The sequence below is a fragment of the Eretmochelys imbricata genome, chromosome 22 (genome assembly GCF_965152235.1).
Source record: "Eretmochelys imbricata isolate rEreImb1 chromosome 22, rEreImb1.hap1, whole genome shotgun sequence".
Classification (NCBI taxonomy): Eukaryota; Metazoa; Chordata; order Testudines; family Cheloniidae; genus Eretmochelys; species Eretmochelys imbricata.
In genome coordinates this window covers 8,406,627-8,433,609 of record NC_135593.1, presented here as the reverse complement: position 1 = coordinate 8,433,609, position 26,983 = coordinate 8,406,627, and the positions used below count along the sequence as shown (strand labels likewise).

At 50.3% G+C, this 26,983-nt stretch overlaps 1 protein-coding gene across 1 annotated transcript; it reads left to right on the top strand.

Moving 5' to 3' along the window:
- The first annotated feature begins 843 nt into the window (after window positions 1-843).
- Window positions 844-26,272, top strand: ADAMTS8 (ADAM metallopeptidase with thrombospondin type 1 motif 8). Its single transcript, XM_077839893.1, has 9 exons — window positions 844-1,552; window positions 15,772-16,011; window positions 16,934-17,066; window positions 17,885-18,052; window positions 18,745-19,043; window positions 21,266-21,449; window positions 22,022-22,194; window positions 22,306-22,481; window positions 25,290-26,272. The coding sequence occupies exons 1-9, from the start codon at window positions 920-922 to the stop codon at window positions 26,020-26,022; spliced, it is 2,739 nt and encodes a 912-aa protein (XP_077696019.1). The 5' UTR covers window positions 844-919; the 3' UTR covers window positions 26,023-26,272.
- The last annotated feature ends 711 nt before the right edge of the window (window positions 26,273-26,983 follow it).

The following is a 26,983-nucleotide window of genomic DNA, read 5'->3' as shown; positions in this document are numbered from 1 at the left end:
GGGCTGACTCTGCTCTCGGCGGGTCTCCCTGGAATCGGTGGGCGCCGATTCAGTCCCCAAGGGTCGGACTCTGCCATGGCAATCAGGAGCAAGTCCTCTGGAATCAGTGGGGGTGAAACGGGTGTAAGCTGGGGAGAAGGAGGGTCTGCGTCTGGTCTCCGTGTAAATCAGGAGTAACTCCCCTGAAATCCAGAGGCTTCTTGCTGTGAGAGCGGGCTCTTTGATCTCGGCAGAGGCTGGGCTGAAGGAGTTAATCCGGAGCGAGTAAACGGGTCGGGGGGAATGCTGGAGTTGACACTTAAACAGGAGAGGCGGGCCCTTCTGGCTCCTGATTGGCCTCCACTTCCATCCAAAACTTTTTTTTTTTTTCCCTTTTTCACTTCTCCTCCTCCTGCTTCTCCGGGTCCCAGGGGAGGGGGAAGTGGAATAGTGCGAGATCAAAAATAAACCTCTTATGTCAAAGCAGGGGGAAGAAAGTATAAATACCGAGGAGTCGGCAGCCCGCTTTGGGGCTGCAAAGGCTTTGGAGGGGCTGCTCCAGGCGAGCTCGGCCAGAAGCGCCTGGGGAAGACAGGAGGGAAGCAAACTCTTAGAGAGAGTGAGAAGCCCCTTCCCCAAGCCCCCCTCCGCCTCAGCACCTTGCCCAAGCAGCCAGCTGACTGGCTGCTGCTGGGTGTTTGGCTTGCAAAGGTGCAGGGAGCCCCCAGCTCGGGCTCCGGAGGGAAGCGGAGTTTTCTCCATCTCTCCCGCTTGCTGGTAATTAAACCAGCCGGCGTGAACCTCTCCCTCTTCTATTGCATCTGGCTTCACGCCCCAGCGCCGGTCCCACGCCGGCTTGCGGAGCTCGCCCTGCCCTGCCCTGCCCTGCCCTGCCGGGGGGCGGCACTTGGGTCTCCCGTCGCACTTGTCCGGTCCCACCATGCCCCTTTCCCGTCGGGAGCCGCCCGTGCCTGGCAGGCGGGCACCTGCCTGCCCCCTCCTGCTGCTGCTGCTGCTGCTGGGGGCTGCCCGGGCGCTGCCCAGCCCGCCCGGGGACTCCCAGGAGGTGGTGCCCGTGCGGATCCCAGACCCGCGGGGCGGAGAGCGGGTCTCCTTCTGCCTCTCCGCCTTCCGCCGGGACTTCGTGCTGCAGCTGGCGCCCGATGCCCGCTTCCTCGCCCCCGGGCTGACGATCCAGCGCCTGGGCCGGCGGGGCCCGCGGGCCGACGGCGGCGAGGCCGGGCTGCGGCGATGCTTCTACTCCGGGACCGTCAACTCGCAGCCCGGCTCGCTGGCGGCCGTGAGCCTGTGCCGGGGCATCCGCGGCTCCTTCCTGGTGGACGGGGACGAATACCTCGTCCAGCCCGCGGCCCGCGGGGGCGCCGAGCCGCTGCGGCAGCCGCACCGGCTCCAGAGGAGGGGCCGGGGGGGCCCCGCGCCGCCCGCGCCCGGCAGCGAGCTGCCCCTGGGGGCCAGCCGCCGCGCCAAGCGCTTCGTGTCCGCGGCCCGCTTCGTGGAGACGCTGCTGGTGGCAGACGCGTCCATGGTCCGGTTCTACGGGGAAGAGCTGAAGGTAAGACGATGCTTCCCCCCCGCCGCCCCCCGAGCCCCCTCCAGCACCTGGCAGGTCCCTCTCCACCCTCCACGCGTGTCTGCGCCGGTGGGACGCCCGCTGGATCAGCCCGGGCGCCCGTGGGAATGAGAGGGGGCAGCATCCAGCCCCTTGCGATGAGCATCTCTGGTTCCTGGGGTGGGGGGGGGGGGGACCTTCCCAATCAGAGATCCGGGGGTGAGCCCCACTGGGGAGCAGCCACGCTCAGGGGTCGCGCTGACTTCAGGGCGAGGAGCTGCCTCCCCAGGAACCCGACCTATTGGCTCCCCCTGGAGGGAGCGGAGCTTCCGAGGAGACCTGCTGTCTCAGCCCAGAAACCAAGCCCCAGGGTTAGCGCTGCGCTCCGGCTGCTCCCCACAAGGGCTAGGGGCTTCTCGGTCCTGTCTCCACACTTGCATCCACCCAGAAGAAATGCCCTGCGCTCAGGGGTGAGCCTGCGGGGTTCCGGTTTGGGAGCTGCTGGTGATTGTCCACGAGCTTGCTTTGCAAAGGCTCTGCGGCTTGTCCCTCTCTGGGTACCCTGAATGGGTGGCAGGGCGGGAGGGAGAGACCTGAATTCACCCTCTGGTGACCGCAGGCGTTTCTAAACATGGCCAGTGCCCTGGCTCCCAGGGCGGTTGTGACGCTTACCTGTATGGAAACATCCTATGATCAGACAAGTAATGGGTTGCTATAGAAATCGGTCTAAAAACCCCCGCACCTTTCTATAGGGTCTTGGCCCCACCTGGCTGAATTTTGTAGCAGGGATATATTTCTATGAGAGACTATAACATGGTCCCTCTTCCCCCCTCCAAACAAGTGTATTGTCTTCCATTAAATTTCCGTGCTTTTGACACAAGGCTAGTTAACTAATGTTCCCAAAGTGCTTTCCGATCCTAAGTGTCACTGAAGTGTGAGTTTATAACATAGATATAAAATGAAAGAGATGATTCTTGAAGGTGACCATAAGAACGGCCAGACTGGGTCAGACCAATGGTCCATCTAGCCCAGTGTCTTGTCTTCCGACAGTGGCCAGTGCCAGGTGCCCCAGAGGGAATGAACAGAACAGGGAATCATCAAGTGATCCATCCCCTGTTGCCCATTCCCAGCCCTGGTTATGCCTGGGCATCTACAGCATCTGTAAGGTGGGCTTTCAAACCTGTAATGAGCATGATCATTTGCATGATCACATGATCCCTCACTGAGGTCCAGCTACATCCCAAGTGTGACACATTTTAAAACTCAGCTATTGTTAAACAATGTTTATGCGTTCACACACACACAAATGACCATACGATGATCTGGGGTGTTTTAACCAGGCTAATAGTATTTTCCCTATCTGAGTCATTCAAAGATAGCTGCATGGGTTTTGATGAAGCTTTCAGAAAGTGTCTTGCACTCTTGAGCTGACAAATGGTGCCGTTTCAGCCTGAAAGGAAAACTCTGGAGACTGTTCTGAGCAGCTGAGTAGATGGATTTGCCCTCTGCCTTCACTGTATGTACACAACACATATACTAGCTAAGGCTAGTGCCTTTCATGTTGCTACAGAGCTAGCCGGGGAAGTAGGAAACGCAGTTGTAGCAGGAGGTGAAGGAAGTGTTTCTGGCCAACGGAGTGAATCATAGAATCATACAATATCAGGGTTGGAAGGGACCTCAGTGATCCGTGTCTGGGCCTGCATCTCACCAAGGAGAAAGTGCTACTTTTTCACCTGGGTCTGAGGACAGGGTTTGGAGGGGAGTATGAGGGGAGAGGGGCAGAATTGTCCCTTGGATATATCGGGAAAGTGCTCTGCTGCAAAGGGGATTAACTGAATTGCCTCTTGCAGCTTTAGCACAGGGAGTAATGCAAGCCGCAGCTGAACAATGCACCAGCCTGCTTGGGGTTAGCCACTCGCTATCAGTTAGCGCAGACCCTCCCTGCACACGGACACACTCATGCCACAAGGCAAACAGACTCTTCCCCATGCTCCTGCCCTGGGAAACATTCTCTCTCCTATGGTAAAAGAGGTGTCCTTGGCCCGGTACAAGTCCAGGTCTCACGTGTCCATAGCATGATACCGATGGCACTGGTTGTCCCCTGTGTTCAGTCTGAATGGAGAGGCAAAGGACTGGGTGGGCTGGGGAGGCGGATCTCCCTTCTCACCCTCCAGCTCAGGACTGATGCTCTCTGGCAAGGTGCATACCTGCCAAGCCTGCTCTATGGACAGAGTGTCTGTCTCCAGGGCTGTCAGTCTGGGCCCCCGTCACCAGCACTGTCACCTGTAAAGCCCTTGGCCTATAGTCTCTGCCCAAACCCAACTTCTATCCACCTTCTCAGCCATCAGATGCACCAGAAGCAGTCGTACAAGTGTAAGCATGAAATCCACCGGCTCTTGTGTGGGGGCATAGGGCACATTTCGACAGCAGAACACAATCTACCCCAGGAAATCCCTGTATAACTTCTATTAGTGTAATAATAACAGCAGTCCCTAGGTCTTATAGTGCTTTTTATCTGCAGATCTCAAAGATTTTTTTGCAAGGGAGGTCAGTATCACTCTCCCCTTTTTTACAGATGGGGAAACTGAGGCACGCAGAGGGACATGACTTGCCCAAGTGTAGGGGGAAAGGAGACCATGCCTCAAAGGCAAATATACCCCAGCCATCACTGGCACCAAGTGGAATCCACACCTCTCAGTGTATTACCCTGCCACCTGCTTGTGCAGGTATTTGCCGTTGTTTGGGTGGCGTGTATTCTGTAGCAGAGGGTGGATCTGGCACTGAAGGCCAGACCGATTCTAGGTTTGTCATCGCATGGTTTGAGTGACCCACTCGTGCTTCTAGGTACTAAAGTGACAGACGGTGCAAGAGACTGGCACCAGTGTCTTAAACAGTAAAGTCTGTAGGATAGCAGCGGTTGATACTAAATGGTGAATGGTCCCTAAGCAGCCTCTGTGTGTGTACAGTGTGTGTGTGTGTGTGTGTACACATACATACTGGGGAGCATGTGCAAGTGGAGGATGTGCAAGAGACGAGACAAGGCCTGACTCTGCAGCTGAGTAGATGGATTTGCCCTCTGCCTTCACTGTATGTACACAACACATATACTAGCTAAGGCTAGTGCCTTTCATGTTGCTACAGAGCTAGCCGGGGAAGTAGGAAACGCGGTTGTAGCAGGAGGTGAAGGAAGTGTTTCTGGCCAACGGAGTGAATCATAGAATCATACAATATCAGGGTTGGAAGGGACCTCAGTTCTAGGTACTGAGCTCAGATTAAAGCAATGGGATATGGGGGTGGGTAAATTTTAACCAGATGAAACCCATGTGCTGCATTTTGCCTGAAGTAAGCAAGCAGCCAGCAGGATTAAGGTGGGGTCTGACCCTTTCCCAAAGGCTCCCCCTCATGTTCTCCCCAGTGGGGCACATTCTCATTCCTGCTCTCTTCAGTTGAGATCTGATCACAGGTGCTGGAGGGAGGGCCTGCTGCACCCCCTGGCTGGAAGTGCTTTCCATCATATCCAGGGTTTACAGTTTGGTTCAATGGCTCTCAGCACCCCCACTATACAAATTGTTCCAGCACGCGTGGGCCTGATCCTGAGATGTGCTGAGCATTCCAACTCCCACTGACTTCAATGGGACTTGAGGGTGCTCAGCAACACTCCGGTTTTGGCCCTTGTTTCTTGTTGTTTATATAATACTCGTAGGATGCTCAGTGCTTTGAGATACACAAAGTCCCTGCCCCAAAGAGCTTACACTCAAAATAGCAGTAGATCAAGTCCTATTAGATGCAACATTGTGACTCAAATCCTAAGGTCCTAACTGGTTTCCTCAGTTCTTCACCAGACAAAGTCAGTGAGAGTTTGGAATGCGAGAACCTGATGTTTTGGGCCCATATCAAAAAACTTGGTCTTGGAGAAAATGTCACCCCACCATTGCATTTCCGGTCCCAGCCCTTAGAGGGGCCATCAGTGCAGACCATAGTGGTAATAATGAGGTTTTGCATCTTCCATGTCCTATTTGTGCTTTCAAATGGGCACCAAGTGGCTTGAAAACAACGGTAGGGTTTTCAGGATTTGTCCTCAGCTGGTTATTGAAGCTGCTCATAGCTGTCTACGGACACACTGATGAAATCAACAGATCTCTGACCGAATAACTGATCTTGCTGGGTTTATGTGATCGAGCTCTCACTAGGCAGCTCTCAATGGCACCCCGGCCACTGAGCTGCACTTAGAACCGATGGGATGCTGACATGCCAAGGATGTAGCTATGGGACAAATCCAGAAGCCAGTTACTGTGGTTTAAAGGAACGTGATGCCACCTGAGGGCCATGTAAACAGGCTGCTTATCAGCCAAGAGATCCCAGGACAGTGTGTAGAAGGGTGGAGGGGCCCTCTCCCGATCCACTCTTGGAAGTTACCAAGCTGTGTAGAGGGAAGGGAGCATAAACTTTAGGGCTTCTCAGGGGGAAAATGGAGTAACTCCATTTTCTGCAACTGAGGTTGGATTCTGGCTCATCATCTTTCACAAAAGCAAGATTGAACTGATTTCAGGGGAGTTCTTCAGGATTTAGAGGCGTAACTCAGAGGAGCATCTTGGGTAGGGAATATCCTAGTAATCCTCATTCGGTTCCCCATCCTGCCCCACCCTCTTCCCCTTCCTACTGATTTCTCTGCTTGATCCCAAAAGGTGCAGGGGAGGGAAATATCATTTTCAAGGTGTTTATTTTGGACAGGTGGGGAGGGTCAATTTTTTTTTCCTGGCTGAAAAAAAAGATTAAAAAAACCTGACATTTGAAAAAAAAATGCCAATCCGTTCTAGTGCTGAGTTTACACACGTCAGGGCGGTTATTCAAAATGGCCCAACTCACCTGGTCTATTTCGGCTTCTTGCGTGATCAGCGACAAGAGTTCTGAGCTTCAGCTGGCAATCCGGGAGGCGGATCAGAATCCAGCTCACACTCCCTTAGCTGAACTGGCCCTGCTGAGCTGGTGGGAATGCACACTTGTTTGCATCAGTGGGAGCAGCACATCTGACTGGAAGATGCACAGCGAGCAAAACTTGTTGAGACAGAAGGGACCATATTTACATAGTTACTTTTCTTCCCCTAACAACACTTTCATGACCAAATATTTATTAAAGGTCAAAAGCATTGTTTATAGTAAGAAGCTATTTTCTTACATAAGCTGTAACAGATCAGGCGTGGGATATACATAAGAGGAAATGGGGGAGTCTGAGCAGTGTAAATTATAATCAATTTTATGCTGCTATTAAGGAAGTTCTATCAATGATTTGCTTTTATTCATTCCATTCCATTTGCTCCATTCTTCCTCAAGTAGCTCAGCAGTTAGCCTAACTCAGACAGCAAGGGTCTGATTCTGCTCCCTCTTCACACTGGTGTAAATCAGGAATAACTGTGCTGACATCAGTCGGGGAGGTGACAGCAGAACCGGGCCCTAAGGCTTTCTGTTTCTCATCACTTCTCTGAATCAGATTATTCCAGTGGGCATTTGTTGTTGCACCTATGGGCATGTTCCTGAGAGGTGCTGAGCACTCTCCACTCAGCAGGCCTTGGGAGCACTGAGACCTTCGCAAGAGGGTGTTAGTGATGAACGGTGCCTAGATTCTACAGTGATAAATGCAAATACCCGCGCTATGCACACAATGCTCTGCACGTCTCCTCCAGAGACCCCACAGCGCTTTACAAAAGTGGGTGAACATCATTAGCACCATAGGGCTTTTTTTTTTAACAGTTGAGGAAACTGAGGCATGGAAAGGACTCGGGCCTAATTATTTCAGAGATGCTGAGCACCCACAATTGCCGATGACTTCTATGGGGCCTGGGGGTATGGAGTTAGGCACCCAAAGCAAGGGGTGTGTTTGAAAATGGGGTCTCTTTGACTTGCTTAAGGCAGCACAGCCAGTCAGTGCCAGAGTCAGGGCTCAGATGCAAATCTCCTGAGCAATGTGCTCAGTTCACTTGAGAGTGACCTCAGCCCGCCAGGTAGGAGTAAGGGCTTTGGCTGTGGGCACAGTGTTGCCAACCCCAAGCATTCCACAATCATGAGTTTGATCTTAAAAATCATGAAATTTCAAACAATAATAAATGTTGGGTCCTTTTTCTTTGCCATCTTGTCTCTGAGCCTTCAGGGTGCACTGGGGTCATGTCTTCAAGCTTTTCTCTCTAACCACAAGGGCTAGACTCTTCCTTTGTTCTTGTCAAAGAAAACTGGGACTCTCTGGGTATCCCCTGACTCCAGCAGCTGGGGCTTGAAGAAAAAGCACCAAATATCATAAGACTCGTGATAAAATCAGCAGCTCTGAGTAAGTCATAAGATCTACCGTTGACTGTAGTGTTTCTTCCATACAGTTGGGGTCTGCGCTCGAGCTCTGTTGGGCCTGTTACAATCTGGGTCCTTTGAGAACAGCCAGTAGCTAAACTGCTGGACCGAGTTTGTGGAGCAAGGCTGTATTGCATCAGGTTACAGTCAAAGTCCCATCTATTGCAGACAAGCAGGGCACAGCCTCCTACATAAGCAAACTGTCCCTCAAAGTGACCTTGCAGGTGAGCTAAACCCAACCAGATCTTGCTGGTAGAGTTGCTTCTAGCAGTTCTCGTCTACCAAGTGGCTATTCCAGCTCAGATGAATTTTCTGTGTCCCATAAAGTCCCAGGGTGAAATTTCCGAAGTCTCCTAGGGAAATAAGATGCACAGTTCCTGCTGATTCCAATGGGAACTAGATGTCTGAACCCCTAGGTGGTTTTGAAAATGTCACCCTGGGCTTCCATCTGGTGCAGGTGGACAGTCGCAGCTCTCCGAGGAGGAAACGGATATTTGCTTTGCTGCCTTTCTGCCACTCTGTGCTCTCTGGCCGGGACAGCAGATGGCTCCAGATGTGATTGAGATGGAGCTAAGATCGCCTTGTTCCGGCTCTCTCTCCTAGGCTTATGCCAGGATTTTTCACAGTTTGCACAATAGAGTTCAATTAATCCCTTGACAAAGGGAGCCAGCCCTCCTTATCTGATTTCTGGAGAAAGTGGGCATTCTGCAATCCATGGGGGCCATTTCTGAAGATTCAATTAACACGGGCTGTTTCCGGCTGCTTTTCACTGCAGCCCTGGAGGAAGGCGAAGAGCAAGAGAAGTGGGTGGCTGAGCACATCAATGCATTGGCCTCTGTGCTCCAGGGCTCCTGGTTGGAGTTTATCTTGCACATGGAAGTGGGATAACTTTGGCAGCCTGAACTCTGGGTTCAAGAAGTCCAGGACAAGGTTGAGCAAAGAGCTTAAGAGGCATAATCCAGAGGGGGCCAATACATTCTCCCCCCCTCAATTTCTGCCCACTGGATGTGGGAATCTTCTCCACTTCCTTTCCTGAACTGCAGCATAATGTTAAACAGCTGCCACAGCTGACCCCAGAGGTGGCTGCTGGCAAAATGACTGTTGATTATAAAGCACTTTGGTATGAAAGGCACAGTGTAAGAGATCATTGTTATTACTCTGTGTCTCATGCCTAAGGATCTGTGCATAACTCCCACATGCTGAGAAAACAACCTACCCTGGAATAATTACAGTGATGGCAAAAGGCTAAACAAATGTGACTGTGCGCCTGTCCAAAGCTCCATCAGAAAACAGACATTGCGTCATCTCTCCGATCTGGTGTGTCTAGCAGGTTAGAAGGTGGGACGAGACATCAGGATTCCTGGGTTCTACTTCTGGGATGGAGTGTGTTCTTGTAGTGAGAGCAAGGAACTTTGGAGTCAGTAAGACTGGGTTCTATTCCTAGCTCTGTCGCTATCAAGCTGTGTCACCTTGGCCAAGTCACTTTAACCCTTCTGTGCCTCTGTTTGCCCACCTGTAAAATGGGGATAATGATATTTTTCTGACCTTGCAGCGATGGGCGGTGGGTCAGCTGATCAGGAAAGGGCCGTGGTGACTGAAATGCTGTCATCTCAAAGGAGAAGGAAAGCAGGTTGGATTCCAGGCCCAGCTGTACTGACGATGAGCCACCTCCCCTAGGGCACTAGGTCAGGTTACGGGTGGGGGGTGTATGAAGAGCACATTCTGAGCAGAGGATAAGAACATCGGAGATCCCCAACTCCTTAAGCATGGAACATTCAGCGAGGAGGGAAGGAAAAGGAGAGTGGGAGGAAGAGAGAGAGAGTAGGAAAGGAGGGAGGAGAGACACAGCTGCTGAAGAGGGGGGGAAAGAAAGGACTAGAAACAGATGAAGGAAAGGAAAAGATGGGGCAGAGGAGGAAAGGGAAAGGGGAAAGCATGTGAAGGAACAAACAAAAGAGGGAGGAGAGGAGCTGGAGAGAAAGAGGGCCGAGAGGAATATGAGCAGGGCAGCAAACAGGAGGACTGGCCAGGGTTCACTTTGCCTCCTGCCCCCGTACTGCCCACAACTTACTTTGGCTGCAGCCTGGCTTTGTGCTAGGAAATTTCTGGCTCGGCCATCAAACTGCCGAAGGAGGTGTTGCATGAGAGGCAGGAGCCAAGGCCCTGGCAGGAGCCCCAAGAGCTCCCAGCGACTTTGGTAAACATTGAGGAGGCTGCCCCACTCCCCACCCACCAGGGATTCCAGCTGGGGCTGGAACGTCCTCCTGGTTCCCACTAGCCCTTATCATAATGGAACAGGAGCTGACGCTGAGCCATCTCCCGAGGAGCTCCACTCCAGTCCCCCGGCTCAACGCTGCATGCACCAACCGATTAATGCACTGACAACCCAGCAGGGAGTGAGTTTTGCTTTGCAGCAGTAGGGACAAATGCTTGGGGAACTGGCTGCATAGTATCAAATCATTGCCTACTGCGGGGGGTGGGGGGTGGCTTTTAAAGGTCCTTTTCAGAGCTCATCAGTCTTAAAAAACGACCACCTGTTTTCTTCCCGGGGCCTGTCTGCGTACAGAATGCCCTGCACTTATTTCCCCTCCAATAAATGCTGTCTTCTAAGGAGAAAAATCACAGCCAGTTAGGATGTTTGGCTTAAAAAGTGACCCTCCAATAGCAAATTGCAGTGCGGGCCCTACAATAACACATCAAATTGTGGTGGGGGGGTTCTACAAAAATAACCCGACAGTAAAAAATCATGTTGAATGAATGCGTGTCCTACTGAAACAACTCTACAGCAACAGGTGTGTGTGTGTGGGTGTGGGTGTGTGTGTGTGGTTTCATTCAGTTTTTTATCCTTCCCACCCAGACGATATTCAGAGGACAGTGCAGATTCAGATAAATAAGTGTGCAGAGAGGCGTTTCGCAAGACTCTTTAGTCACATGGAATCCTTAGATGTGATCAAATTAAACGTCGCCACTTACGTTCTTATCTCTCATCTTATCTCCTTCGCCCTGTGTTGTGCTGTACACTAGTAGCAGTCTCATGATCTGTCATGGTTCATGCTTTTCATGTCAGTCAGCTGCAGAGCTGCTGGCGTGACCGATGGGGCACGTGGGTTCCTTGCTGGGAAGGCAGTTTGTTTGCTTTGTAACTCAGCTGAGCAGAAGCTGTTAATAATACCTGAGCATAATAATACCTAATAATAATTAATATCTAGGCTTCTGCAGTACGTCAGCTATAGATCTTCAAGCGCCTCATTAGGGATATTGAGAAACATCATTCCCAGAGGGAAACTGAGGCACCACTTAAGTTCCTAAGTCTGGTGTGTCTGCTACTGAGGGTCATTGAGTGGCATTTTCTGATGCGTTCCCCTGTCTGTTTCTCCTTCTGGGGGAATTGGATGGAATTTGGTTTTCTCGCAATAGCAATGAGCAGAGAATCACAACTCCACAACCACTACTAGGGAGGTGGAAACTTTCCGTGGGCTTCATTAAACAGTGGAAACTTACCACTTTATTCCAGTATGGGCCAAATCCTGCTGCATCTGCCCAGGCAGCTGTACCAATGCACTGGGTGAAAAGGAAGGATTCCTCTCCCTTTCCCCTGAGAATTTGATAATGATCCAGATTCGTCTCCCCAGATTGGAACCTGCCCCTCCAGTTTTAATTCTCGGTCAGATCCAGGACTGGAAAAGGACCAATTGTCTCGCGTTAGTTAAAGATGTGAGTGAAATCTCGAGAGCAGTTTTTTTGAGCAAGATGGCGGAAATCTCACAAGAATGCTCCTGATCCCACAACTCCGTTCAAGGTGGCAAAAATGGCTCACAAGATTTTTAATTTCATCAGATCTGATCTCCTCAGCCTTGATTCCACTCTTTTCCTAAATCTAACCCTGCTTCCTCAGCAGCAGGGACACCACGAAGGCAAATCCATGGAGATCCAACGACAGAGAGAGGCTAAATCTCACCCTGGATGTTCTTCATTAATACAGAGGCCCCTAGGGCTAGGGGTGGCAGAAAGGAAGGTGGAAAAGCAGGATCAAACAACTTTAAATGTTGTCTTTGGCTGAGAAAACACAATGATCGGCCTCTGCAGAACCCCTCAGATTCCAACGTGTTTCTGAACTGGCTCTGCTGGTCAAATGTACATTCTGCAGGTGACTTGCTTCTCTCCCAAGAGCAGCCAGGTTCCTATCATGGGCCAGCTGAACCAGAAAGCGCTGCCCAGGCCGAGCGCTGGTATAAATAGACACCAGATGGTGGAACAAGTGAATTTGACCTTTTAATCTACACTAAATAGCTGTTTGTTCAGTTCACTTTCCATCTTTGCCTTCCAGTTCTTTTCTATGTTTGCAGATACAGGCAGGAAATAAGAATTTAACCCAAGCCCCACTGTGCCATCTGCCAAACCAGCTTACCCCACCACAGCGTGCTCCTGTATCCTGCATCTTTGGACCAGAAAAGATCTCATAGCACTCTTTGCAAGAATTGAGCTGTAAACCCAGGTGTCTGGGCCATTTCAATATAGGTAATTATTTTCAGACCCTTCAAAATTCTCATTCTGGTTCCAGTCTCCCTTGTTACCTCATCCCCCACCCCCCCCCAAACATTGCTATATTCTACTAAGCAGTGACCATATTCCACCCCAGAGACAGCTGCATTTCAGTGGTGGCTGATGTGAACCCCTGGATGGTTTGCATATGCGTTCAAGTGCTTCGGGGAGCCTTCTGCTTTAAATTAGAGGCTATTATGCCAATTTCAACCCTAGTCTTGTGAAATATGGAGTCCTCTTCAGATGCATTATTCCACAGCTTTGTGGCCTCTTTATCAGGGTGCCCATTTTGACTTTACCTTGAGGCAGAGACAAAGAATTCCCACATTTCCCCTGGAACAGTAACAGTGGACATTGCACAGTCTTGTGTATGTTTCTTGCCTCAAGAGTGAATTCTTTGCTGCATCTGCTCTGTGCTTTGTAGCTGTATGTCACATAATGGAATTCTGGCCAGTCTGAATAAACAGGTCGAGCGAGTGTGCCCCTCACTCCTTCTGGTGCCTGCTATAACACAATGGACTGAATTTGACTAAAGTGCCTATTGCTAAAATTAGACATCTGTTCGCGTGGCTATTCTGTGATAGGATAACATGTTGCAGAATGATTTAAGATAACTAGGAATGTCCTGCTTATATGGCACTGGTTCAAGGCGGCCCCAGTGCACCAATTAATCTTTCAGATGAGACATAAATCCAAGCTCCTGACCACATTTTGCAAATTAGGAGTGGCACTTTTCATAGGAACAGGGATACGCTGACTGCAGTGTGTCAGTCACACTTCTGTTTAGTTAATTACATTGCACCTCCTGACTCTTGCCGCTCCCTGCAGTTTCAGTTGATTGTGGTATTCTTCACTTCATACCCTTAGGTACTGTTCAGTGTTGCTGTTAAACAGCTCTCTCATTCCACCCCAGAAGTGGCTGCATTATCAGCAATGACTGATCTCTACACACAGTCTGTGAAGTGCCTGGGGATCCTTGGGGATGAAAGTCATTTTGTACGTTATTTATGTATGAACGTTGCAAAGTACATCAGAGGCTCCGTGTTGTGACAACATTTCCGATCCACTGAATGTTGGGATGCAAGCGAGACTCCCATCATGGCCACTGATTTACATGTGTGCATTGGTGAGTCTTACTAATTTGCTAAACAAATGGTGCTTCTGCTCCTCCCATGCAAATCACTGGCCCAGGAAAGGCTGTGAGCACTGCGAGCTGTTTATTCCCCACTGAGGCAAAGAACTTGGCGCGTTCCATTCTACGGGATACTGTTCACTCCAGCTACAGCTGAGATTGTTAAACTCACAGAGCCAAATTCTGGTCTCAGCTGCTGGTGTAAATCTGTAGCAGTTCTGCTAACTTCAGAGTGGCTCTGGATTGGCACAGGTGTAAGAAAGGGCAGAATTCAGTCCTTATGTCTGACTCTAATCTAATTACATAATTATGCTAAAGTCACTGAGACCGCAAAGTGTAATTTGCCTGGGATGAGAGAAGCCGCTTTCTCTTCCCCAGTTCTCATGCTGTTGTGACATGATTGCATTTTTTTCTCATGAATATGATTCCGTGAGATGGTGCCAAACAGAGGAGGAATTTCAATGCGCCGATAAGATGTTTACATCAACCTAAACATTGCTGGAGCGTTTGACGTATTCAATAACCTCTGGTTCGCCGGTTCGCCCAAGCAGAAGGAACTCCTGAGTGAATGCTTGGCAGCTTTCATAAGTGCTATAGGAACAAATCCCATTCACAAATAATAACACCGGAGCCTAACGCCCACACGCGGTTTGGACTAAAGTACCGCAGCACTCAGCGCTTGCTGGAACAAACTCGCCTATTTCCTGCTGTGCTCGTACCTCCCAGGAATCTCTGAGCCAGGAACGCTGACCACCCTTCAGGAGTGGAGAATGTGTTTAAAGAGCACATATTTGAAGCTGAGTGTAAAGGCCAGCAAATACTCCACCATACCATAGAGTGAAGACTTGGGGCCAGATCCTCAGCTAGTCAAAATTAGCGTCGCTCCATTAAAGTCAACAGAATTACATTGATTTTTACCTCTGCTCTCCCCTCCCCCATGTTCGTACTGCAATCATACATCCAATAATGTAGATTTTGTATCTTTAAATTGCTTGTAAAGCATGTGTCATGCCCCCTCTAGAGGCTGGTCCACATAGAGGTTAATAACCTGCTACTGTTGCTAGCTAAGAGAGTTTTTGCTATACCTCAACTAGCAGAGGCCTGTAGTTTGGAGCTGAAGGCCCTCGGGTCAAACCCCGCTGACCACATGGACATGTGGGTGTTATATACGCAGCACTGAGATGGAAAATGTCAAGTTAAAGTGGTTACATTCTGACTGGTTCCTGGCTTTAGTGGACTGGGGCTGGAAAATGAGGGCATGGCTCACGCTATTACTGAGGACGAGGACACAGACACGTCCCTCAGATCATTGACATCCTTCTCCTGAGCAGCTGCAGACGGCAGTGCGTTATTTGCCGTACAGAGGGTCGGCAGTGCTCCAAGCTATAACAAAAGGCAATACCGACATCGACTGAGATGCACCTAGATACGCCAGGGGCGGCCAACCTGGGGCTCCGGAGCCACACGCGGCTCTTCAGAAGTTAATACGCGGCTCCCTGTCTAGGCACCGGATCCAGGGCCGGAGCTACAGGTGCAAACTTTCCAGTGTGCCGGGGGGTGCTCGCTGCTCAACCCCTGGCTCTGCCACAGGCCCTGCCCCCACTCCGCCCCTTCCCGCCCCCTCCCCTGAGCCTGCCGTGCCCTCGCTCCTCCCCCCAGAGCCTCCTCCATGCCAAGGAACAGCTGATCAGGAGGTGCGGGGAGGGAGGGGGAGCGGCGGGGCTGCCGATGGGCGGGAAGCACTAGGAGCGGGGGCCGGGGGGGGGAGCTGATGGGGGGCTGCTGACGTATTACTGTGGCTCTTTGGCAATGTACATTCATAAATTCTGGCTCCTTCTCAGGCTCAGGTTGGCCCCCCCGATCTAGGGGATCTGATTTTCCCTGGTCTTGCACCTTGGGTTGTAATTTAAACCAGTACAGAACAGGTGTAAGAATTTTACGCCCCCTCTGGGCTGGTGTAAATGACTGCCCAAGGCGCAGGGCAATGGAAAATGCGGCCCATGGAGCGTATTGAGGATGTTTGTTAGGTGCCCACTTTAGACGCCGTAGAAGTTGTCAGGAAGGTTGTATTGCTTCATCCCTAGTGCCCGGGACTTAACAGAACCCTAACTAGCGGCCCCTGCGAAGGAACAGAAAGTGGCAGGCTTCACGCTGTATACTTTGGACCCAAGGGTTTAACCCTCTGGTTGCCCACCCGCCTTTCTCCTTTCAGAACCATATTCTGACCCTGATGTCAGTGGCCGCTCGGATCTACCAGCACCCTACCCTGAAGAACTCCGTCAGCTTGGTGGTGGTGAAGGTGCTGGTTGTGGAGGATGAGAAGGCCGGGCCGGAAGTGTCGGATAATGGAGGGCTCACGCTGCGCAACTTTTGCAACTGGCAACAGAGCTTCAACCCCGCGAGTGACCGTCACCCAGAGCACTATGACACTGCCGTCCTGCTGACTAGACAGGTCTGTAGTCTCAGCCGCTGACAGACCAGAATCCATATGGGATTTACCTTGGCCATGGCCTGGAGCAGAGAGGGAGATAAGGAGGGGGCAGAACTATACCCCTCCAGTCCAATATTCTAACAGTGCTAGGTGCTGTACATACACCTACTAAGAGATGGTCCCTTCTCCAAGGCTCTTACATTCTATTTAGAGTGTAGACTGTTATTCCCACGTCCGTGGTGGGGAACTGAGACCCGGAGAGATGACATGACTTTGTCCAAGGTAACACAGGGACCCTGAGGCAGAGCTGGGAGTTTAAGCTAGATCTCCTGATTCCCACTCCAGTGCTTACTCATAAAGCCGTCCTTCCTCTCCATTAAATATTTTCTTTCTGGTCCATCATCAAGTGCCCAGCAAAGGCATCAGAACTTCAGAGAAAAGGAAGAGATGAAAACTCCTTGGAAACTCACTGACCTACAGATCCCATAACAGTGAATTTTAGAAAACCAGCTGCTCGAGGAATCTCACTTAGTAGTCAGTTAATAGGCCACATCTTGTCTTACTTATTTTCATATCACAGAACCATGGGATTTATAGACAGCAACGATCTAGGAGTTCATTTTATCTCTGCCTCAAGCATGAGAGAGCTTGGTAGATTTGAGTCTAACGTGCAGTACCATCTCCTGGCACAAACATACCGACATAGACAGTTCTTTCAGCAATCTATGTAGCAAGACACAGGTTAACATACAAGGAAAAGCTAGAAGTGGGAATAGACCCCAGGGCTCCTGCAGTCCCAGGGAGTGGCATGCTAACGGAACAATCGATAGATCCCTGGTTAGCCATATTCCGACAAATCTATCCAGGCCATGAGTCCATAGAATCAGATGGGGACCCATGCTTTCTCTAACTATATTTCCCCTGGTTCCGTTTTCAAACACAGGACTTCTGTGGGCACCAGAGCTGCGACACCCTGGGAGTGGCAGACATTGGCACCATGTGTGACCCGAACAAAAGCTGCTCTGTGATTGAAGATGAGGGTCTCCAGGCTGCCTACACCCTGGCTCATGAACTAGGTAACTCCTTTTGTATGGCACGCACTCGAGGAACAGCCAGCCGGGCCACTGCAGCAGAATCCATGGCAGGGTCTTTATAGCTCCAGCTTCTCGGCTCTGAAGTCTCTCTCAAGTCAGGGGGGCTGGGAGGGGGCAGTTTAAACTGGAGTGCCGGATCCTCAACTGGTGTACACCATTGTAAACTGTCGTAGCTCCGTTGACTTCAATTATTATTATTTATTATTATTTTATTATAAATGATGTTTATTATATTAGTGTCTAAGGGCCAATCAAGATCAGGGCCCAACTGTGACAGGTACTGCTCAGTGCTCAGAGTGTAGACAGTCCCTGTCCCAAAGAGTTTATCAGCTCAATAAACCAGGCAGACCCAGGGTGGGGGCAGAGGTAATACACCCAAACAGAGCAAACAAGATGATGGCACCAAACGTCTTTTTTTTTTTTTTTTTCCCCTGCAGTCAAGCTATGCCACTTTACCCTAGCTGAGGATCTGGCCCAAGCACTCCAAACCCTTTTCTTTTTATTCACTGTGGTCCTTTGCTCTTGTATTGAACATTCCCTTTTTATGGTGGCACCTGCTTTTGCCTGCACCTGGCTGACGCCTGTCCTAGGAGAGGTGCTCCCCTTGGGCCCTCTGTGTGTGGGACTCTCCTGGAAGCAGATGGGGATTCCCCGTTCAAACCCACGACAAGGCTGTCAGCCTGAGAAGGGCGGGAAGTGTCAGAGGCCAGTCGGGATGTACTCAGAGAGGATGTAGGCTAGTGAGGATGGGAGGAGGGAGGAAGATGGCTTGCTAACATTCAGGTGCTCTCCTCTTCCAGGACACGTGCTCAGCATGCCCCATGACGACTCCAAGACCTGTGAGAGGCTCTTTGGGCCCCTGGGAAAACACCACATGATGGCGCCTCTCTTTGTCCACTTGAACAAGACCCTGCCCTGGTCCCCCTGCAGCGCCATGTACCTCACAGAGTTTCTTGACGGGGGACATGGTAGGAATCAATTCAGTACCCACTGGATGGCTGGGGTTATTCCAGACCACGGGGACCCAGGCCAGCACAGGTCCTCCAGGGCCAGATTTTCAAACATATTTAGGCCCTAAGCTGCTGTGGCACTTTTGAAAATCCCATTCGAGCCCATCTGCATCCTTTGGTGCCTATATGCCATTGACAATATGGCCCTATTGATATCCCTGGCTCCTGTTCAGCTGGGTGCACAGACTTCATCTCTAACGGCTCCTAGGCCAGTCCAAGCACCGCGGCAGGTTGGAACACGCAAGCTGTGAAAGGCAGGCAGTGGGCCCTGGCTGACATCTTAGCCAGGCAAAGCCTGAATAGGTCACAGGCCCCCAAGGTCCCATATCAGTCTTTTACCCACCTGCTTGGCTTATAAGCTCTCCGTCACAGACACCGTGCACTGGGGCGTCCCAGTTATGCTCGGGAAGCAGTGGTGTTGGGGCAGCTTCATGCAGCCAATGGCAGCTGAGGAATTGCTTCACTGGGGGATACTGCCGGCTTAGACGTGACGCCCACTGATCAGGGACAGCATAGAGATAATAAAGTCATCCCTGCTGGACAGCAAAAGAGAATGGAGCTGGCCCCTAGGAGCCCAGGACTATGCCTTAGCTGAATGGTAAACTCCTTCATTTCCAGCCTCACTCTGCTTTGCCCTGTTTGCTGACTAGGTGACTGTCTGCTTGATGCTCCAGCCGAACCCATCGTCCTCCCCACAGACCTTCCAGGCCAGCTCTCCATGTACGACCTGGACCGCCAGTGCCAGCAGATCTTTGGCAAGGAGTTCCGGCACTGCCCAAACACCACGGACGAGGACATCTGTGCACAGCTGTGGTGTAGAATGGACACCAGGGAGCCCCTATGTCACACCAAAAATGGCAGCTTGCCGTGGGCAGACGGTACGCCCTGTGGAGTGGGCAGGCTGTGCTGGGATGGCAGCTGCGTGGCACAAGATGCGAGGAAGCCCCAGGTAACAGAATGGCTGATGGGAAAGAGATGATCTGTCTCTACCTGGGTAAAAGAACTATTCACCACGAATGAGGCTGAAGAGCCGGGCCCTCTGGCATCTGCCCATGATCTTCCTCTCCACAATCATCTTTAAAAAGCAGCTGAGCTTTAGGCATTGCCCGGCCTTGAAGGCCATATTATCATTCTTATGTGTATTGTTGTAGCACTAGGAGCCCAAGTCATGGCCCATGAGCCCACGGCGCTAGGTGCTGTATAAACACAGAACAAAAAGAGAGCATCTGCCACAAACAGTTTGTTATCTAAGTAGAGTTAATACTTAGCACTTGCATACATGATTGCTCCCAAGAGCCAGGGAAGTCTTGTTAACCCCAGGTGGGGAACCTAAGGCAATGAGCCGACGTGACTTGCCCAAGGCCACATGGCAACTCACTAGCAGAGATGGGATTAAAACCTTGAAGTCTTGACTCCCAGCCTTGTGCTCAGACTGCTAGACCCTACTTCCTCATTGCCTACATCCAAGGAGGGTGAACTCAAACACAAAACAATTCGGCTTCCGGCTCTCAAGGAAGAGACAAGATGAGCAAATATTCTGGGTGTGAGTGTTAACTGCTGATAGTGTCGATGGCCCTGATCCTGTAATCCAGTCTGTTAATGTGGATCCCTGTGGATCAGGTTTATGCCAATTAGAATTGGGCTCCTAGACATCTGGTAATTTATAAATGAAGCACCTCATGTTACAAAATTGGAGGGGGGGAGGCGGTTCCCTTATCCTAGTCCGTCCTAACCTGTTTCCAGGAAGGGCTCATATCTTTTGATTTACCTGGTTTTCTTGTGAATATCTCCTCTGATGGCATGTTACACTGAGAGATTTTTTATTTCAGCCTGTGCTGGGTAAGGCCAGCTCATAGATTAACTCTGCAGTGAATTGCATTATGGTTTGCGCTGGTCTGAACTCGACAGAGCAGATTGTCCTTGTGCCATTGAGTCATTTTCTTTCCCCGCTGGGAACGTACACGGAGATCAGCTACGTCTGAATCAGGCCCTAGTGCAGCAAAGTATTTAAACACGCGCTTAACTGTAAGCACTTGAATAGGTTCATTAAAGTTGATGGTGCTTAAAGATAAGCAGGTGCATAAGTGCTTTGATAGATCAGGGCCCCCGTCAGCACTGTTAGGCAGCAACATATGGGGTCATTTCACTGGTGCTGTAGTCCTTTATTTGCCCTCCATATTTACATGACAGGATCAATGTCAGGATAAAAATCACAAGGCTGAGTCATAATTCACAACCGCTTTCCTCTGGTGTGATTCCTCTGGCCTTCATGACCTTGCTACTGAGTACAGAGGCTAAGAACTGAGGAGAGAACACCTCTCCTGGTGTGCCAAAGTATCGGCTCTTTACTCCTTTAACTGTGAGTTTCCTGTCCTTTGTGGGCTCCTGCTGCAATCATAATGATCTTTTAATGTGCAAACAATCATATTTGTGTTCCCCCCTACCCCGCCCCCCTTGCTGCTCGCTGTTTGCTTTCTGCACGTCACTCAGCTGGCACGAGGGACGTGGACTGCTCCGTTTCGCTTGGGCACCACAGGCTTGTTCCCTGTCTGGGTCTCCCGTGATGCTGCAAGGTTTGGGTTGCAAATGTCACAGGGGATGTTTAAACCTCAGCCAGAGCATGTGGCTTGGCTGCATTTTTTTTAAAAATATTTTGACCTCCATCGGGTTTTGTAGAACACCTTTTTGCCATATTTATCTATTTAGAAATTAACGCTGCCAGCGACCCCGGGCTACAGCAACACACCGCCTGACAGACAAACACACTGTAACATAACTTCTAGGCTCATTAACAGCCTGCCACCATAAGCAGCCACGTCCCTTAGGCACTTAGGCTTGCCTGTATAGGCTGAGATTGTCCATCTTTGGTACCCAGAACCCTTTTGAACATCCCACAAATGGCCTCTCTAGTGAGTAGTGCATGGGACTGGGACTCAGGAGACCTGGCTTCTATTCCTGGCTTGGCCACTGGCCTAATGCTTGGGCAAGTCACTTCCCTCCCCGTGCCTTGGTTTCCCCATGTGTATAATGGAGATGATACTGATCTGCTTTGTAAAGCACTTTGAGTTCTACTGCTGAAAAGCGCTAGATAAGAGCAAAAGATTATTACTGATTTATATCATTGCCGTAACAAGGGCCTTCTGTAACAGAATCCTTTGCAATGTCTTGCAGCCCGTGGTGGATGGGAACTGGGGCCCCTGGAGCCCGTGGGGAGCCTGTTCCAGGACGTGCGGAGGAGGAGTGCACTTCTCGTACCGGGACTGCAATGATCCTGCACCTCAGAACGGTGGAAAATACTGCGAGGGTCAGAGAGCCAAATATCAGTCATGCCGCACAGAGGAATGCCCGCTGGATGGTAATCCGCTGTTTGCAAGTCACACTACCCTCCACACAATATCCCTGGCTCCGTCTGCAGACGCTCCAGAGAGAACGGCCGGATTTCCCAGTGCAGGAGTGAAAGGAGCCATTGTACAGCTATCGATATAATTTAGGAGGCATTATGGATGGCAGCAGCCTTTCTGCTGAGATCTGACTGCCAGGCACTGCATAGCGTAATGTTAGGGAGACAGGGAGGGCTCTGTCTGCCACTGAGACAATCAGAGTATCCCTCACCCAGCTTCTGGAGGCAGCTCACGGCCTCCCATCCCACACTTACCATCAGGCTTATTCATCAAAACCACCCCTTCCCCAGTCACCACTTCCCCAAGAGCCATTGGCAGGTTAACTGGCCACAGTCTTCTGGTAGGGGTATCCACCCAGCTACCAGCTCCCACCTCCCACAGGGTCTACTGGTGAGACTTGCAGTGTGTATGCACAGATAAGCAGCAAGCATAGCTCACTGACTGGATGGATGCCATTTGTAAGACTTCAGGCAAGTGATTCATTGCCCTTAGGTTGCTGTCGGGTCACATTTCCCCTTCCTTTCAGGGAAGAGCTTTAGAGAGCAGCAGTGCGAAAAGTACAACAGCTACAACTTCACAGATCTGGATGGGAATCTGCTGGAGTGGCTCCCCAAGTATTCAGGGGTGTCCCCCCGGGACCGTTGCAAGCTCTTTTGCCGAGCCAGAGGGAGGAGCGAATTCAAAGTATTTGAGGCCAAAGTAAGACACTTGCCTTTCATTATTATTGTCCTTGCTTGGAATATAATTGAATGAAAGGCCCCAGCTGGGGTCATGGAACTGTCTCATTATTGTCTGCTTCTTATGGCCCAGGTGATCGATGGGACATTGTGTGGGCCAGAGACCCTCTCCATCTGTGTCCACGGGCAGTGCATCAAAGCTGGCTGTGACCACGTGGTTGGCTCCTCCAAGAAGCTCGACAAGTGCGGGGTGTGCGGTGGCAATGGGTCAACATGCAGGAAAATATCTGGCTCACTCAACAGATCCAAGTAAGTCCTGGGAAGGTTGAAGCCTGGTATTCCAGGGTGTGTTGGAAGGACATGATCGTAGCGTAAAGGTGCACCAAGTGAGAGAGGGTTGTCTCTCCTGGGGATGTTTTTGGAGCAGCAGCTTTCACCTCATAATGGTCCTGATACTCACTCAGCCCCTGGCAGGATCAAACCCCCAAACAACCTGCAAACTCTGGACGGATGCTCTCAGAGGTCCTGATTTTCCATCGTTCCGGCTAATGGGAGCTTTGCAGGATCAAGCCCAGTGAGAAAAGGGGTTTAATCATAAAACATAGTCACTATTTCCAAGGCTCTTTCCCAAGGGGCCAAACACTAGACTTCAGTGGAGCTCCACTGATGTACAGTAGCTCAGGATCCAGCCTCTGACCCGATTCTTCACTCAGTTACACCTCTGCAACCTCACTGACATTAATACATTCACACAGGGTGTAGCCGAGCAAAGAATACCCCCACACATTACTAAAAGCATATCTCCTTACACAGACGACCAGCAGCATGTCAGATGTTGACAATTATTTCAGATTTAATCATCTAGGTTACTCTTCCCCATTTGTTTTAATTTTTACTCTTGAAACAGCTTGGATAGTGAACCCAGACCCGGTCAGACTAACATTTTGTCCCTTGTCCGTTACACTTTCTGATTCTTATGTGCTATCTAAGTGCTGCAATGTTGTGGATGCCAAAATAGCAGGAAAAACTTTAAATATATTTTTTTAAAAATACCTCTTAACATTAACTTTTAAAGGTATCATGATATTATTAAGGTTGCAAAAACAATTCTCTCTCTCTCTCTCACACACACACACAAGTTTAGACTCTAAACTACCTGTCAGTCAGGCAGATTCTGATCTACTTTGCACCAGTATAAATCAGGCATAACTCTGTTGGTTTCCATAACGTTAACCTGGATTTACAGTAGTGTAAATGAGCTCCGAATCCAGTCAAGTGACCCTGTTCTGTTCGTTATCTCTGCCTCAAACTCCATGAAACTTCTGCAAAGTTTATTCCTTATATAACCCAATCAGTGCCTGTTGCTTTCAACATTATCTGGTGCCACTGGCATGGGCTTGGTGCTCTACCAAGCACACAAAGTCAGTCCCTGCCCTGAGCGGAGATGTTGAATTTCACCTGCGTGCAGTGGGCCAGCACAAGACCTATGCAATGCTTGCGTGGCTCAATGATCTCATGCTGGCCTGACACGCTGGTGAGTTTTGTTGTCTGGGCCAGAGCTTAAAGAGGGTATAAATCAGTGTATTGCCACTAACATCAATAGAACTGTGGCAACTGACACCATCCGAAGAGCTGGCCCTGTGTGCTTAAAGGTTAAACTTCAAGCAGAATAATGCTAGCCAACAGAGCCCAATATAAAAGGCTTCTTGGAAAGAGAGTAACAAAGGGCTGAGATATCAAATTCCATGTGGCGAGATTACTCCCAAAGTCCAATTAGATTTCCTAAATGGTTTCCTTCCAGGGAACACAATGAATGGAACTTCCATTTGCCAATGAATTGTTTGTGGTTGACTAAAGAGAGATTAATGTGGTAATGACAGCCAAAAGGATTTAATCTACAAGAGATCCTATTAAGATCAGGGTTAAGGATGCCAGCGCGACGGAAAGCAGAATTCGACCCTAAGGCTTTGTTCCAAAATACTCTACGCATAATTGCCAGCCACAACGCAAGCCCTTGAAATGCCATGTGTGAATATTCCTGTCGGTTACAGGTGCTGACTTGTGCCAAGTGCTGGATTCTAGTGTGTTGCCTCATACCTGTCACAGATGATCATTATTGTTTGCTGAGCACAGATAATGTACAAGGCACAATGACAGAGTGTCCCTGACTTAAAGGCCTTTTAGTCCATAGCCATGACTCAGTGCTCACACTGCAGTCCCTAGGCCCCTGCGTACTCCAGGATTCGACAGCAACACAATTTGCCCTGGAATCCAGCCCAGCGGCAAAACTGCACTCCAGAATCTTATTTCCTTTTTTTTAAAACCCAGTTGCTGTCTCTGATGGTTGCAAAGAAATCCGGATAGTTCAGTGGTTTGAGCATTGGTCTGCTAAACCCAGGCTTGTGAATTCAATTCTTGAGGGGGCCATTTAGGGATCTGGGGCAAAAATTGGGGATTGGTCCTGCTTTGAGTAGGGGGTTGGTCTAGATGACCTCCTAAGCTCCCTTCCAACCCTGATAGTCTATGAACCAAGTGCAACCAATGCAGAGATACCTGCCTGAATCTGCAGACGGCCTGGAAAAATAGCTCAGACAGGTGTGAACTGCCCTCCTCGTCTCACAGGAGATGTTAACTCTGAAACCTAAAGAGGACAATATAAATATCAGTAACTGCTGATTGTTTTAGCAGAAACATCCAGCCAGTGTTCTTATCCTCCAGCTCCAAACTGTCACTGATCCCTCCCCAGGTATCAAAATCCCCAGCTGCCTCATACCCAGCTGTCAAAACTCTCCTCTGTGTCCGTGATGAGGTCCCAATACGGATCTGAGCTTTCAGTACAAAACTCTGCAGCCCCATTGCAATGTAAAAATTTAGGGGCAGTGTCAAATAAAGGAAATTTCATATCAAAATAAATAATTGATTGCACGGCCCATTTTCACATTTTGTTCAGAAAAACCCTCCTGTTTAACTTTTTATCAGAGGCTGTCGCAGAATTTCCCGGCCACAGCACTGGAGTGCTGATTAGGTCAAGCTTGTCATGGGCAATATGCTATCCCGTCCCTGTACTAATTTGTTTGTAAGTTCAGGACGACAACCATCTCCTCTTGATTCATGCAGGTATGGATATAATGACATTGTCACGATCCCTGCTGGAGCTACCAACATTGACATCAAACAACGCAGCCACCGAGGGGTCCGACACGATGGAAACTACCTGGCTTTGAGAACCCTGGACGGCAAGTACCTCCTGAATGGAGACTTTGCCATTTCAGCCATGGAGCAAGACCTCCTGGTGAAGGGGACAATCCTGAAGTACAGCGGCTCTCTGACGACCTTGGAGCGGCTCCAGAGCTTCCAGCAGCTTCCGGAATCTCTCACCGTCCAACTGCTGACCGTCTCCAGTGAGGTCTTCCCGCCCAAGGTGAAGTACACTTTCTTCATCCCCAAGGACGTCCCCTTTAGCAAGCAGAAGGTCAAGGAGAAGAAATCCGCCAACATCATCCAGCCCATGCTGACCTCGCAGTGGGTTATGGGAGACTGGTCCGAATGCTCCAAAACCTGTGGCTCTGGCTGGCAGAGGCGAACGGTGGAATGCCGGGATGTGGAGGGCCAGGCCTCTGCCACCTGCGACAAGGCTCTGAAGCCTGAGGACATCAAGCCCTGCGGCGACCTCCCGTGCCCCATCTGGCGCGTCGGCCCCTGGTCGCCGTGCTCCCGAACTTGCGGCGAGGGAGTGCGGACACGGAGCGCCACCTGCATTGACTATGAAGGAAAGATTGTAGCCCCTGAGAAATGCAGCTCGCCCCCACCCCAGACGGCGACGGCTGCCTGTGTACTGCAAGAATGCTGAGCCTGGGCAGGCCTAGTGCATCGGAGACACATAACGTAGCCACCTATTAACCAGACCAGACCTGGCTTGGCAAGTCAAGCAGGGACGTAGGTTTAAAAGTGAACGTGCACTAATTGACCTGAGCAGGCCCCCGGGGGGCAGACCTGCTTGGAAGACTCTTTTCTGGTTTCATCCCCTGCCAATAGACATCTACCTCAAGGGGAGGGGGGGAGGAAATAGCCCGGGGGAAGGGAGGAGTCATGTGATTTATTTTTACCGGTCAATGGCAGATGAATTTTAATTTAAGGAGAGAGTCATATTCTAGGCTATTTCCCAAAAGAACGACCTGAGTTTCAGCCATGCCCACCCACTCTCCATTATTTACCATATGTGGCCTGAGAGACTCATCTGCAGGGCGGCTGAGGGGTAGGATAGCTGCACCACCTGGCTTGAAGGGGTTTCCATTACATTCAGGGTTCACAATTTGGTTCAATGGCTCTCAGCACCCCCACTATACAAATTGTTCCAGCACTCCTGAGTTTAACAAAGATTTTTAAAAAAAAAAACCTGTGTGGGACAAAGGGCCTGATCCTGCCACCATTACTCAGGTACAATTCCCATGTTCTTCGGTGAAGACTGTGAGAGCAGAAGCCTAAAACGTGACCTTCTACTAATTTGGTAAATTCCAGTAGTGGTGTTCGAACCCAGGGCTTTGGTTCAGCCCATTTGAAGCTGGGCCCCTTTGCAAAACTTCTGTTGTGGATTGTGGCTCCGATTTCGGTCCCCTTTATCCCAACGTTTGGGGGTGTTTGGAGCCGGGGGCTTGTTCAGGGCCATCTCTTTTCTTAGATGGTTATATATGGCTGTCCACCATCTGGACAGATGGAAGGAGAGGGGACAAAGTCGGTCCATCAGTGGTGCACACTGCAGTGGAAGCCCTGTGAAAAGTCAACCTGCAAAGTCAAATCCAGCATTGCACATG

Coding starts and splice junctions, on each gene's coding strand:
- ADAMTS8 (XM_077839893.1), top strand. CDS start 920: ATGCCCCTTTCCCGTCGGGAGCCGCCCGTGCCTGGCAGGCGGGCACCT. Junction 17,067..17,884: donor CACCCTGGCTCATGAACTAG/GTAACTCCTTTT, acceptor CTCCTCTTCCAG/GACACGTGCTCAGCATGCCC. Junction 18,053..18,744: donor GTTTCTTGACGGGGGACATG/GTAGGAATCAAT, acceptor TTTGCTGACTAG/GTGACTGTCTGCTTGATGCT.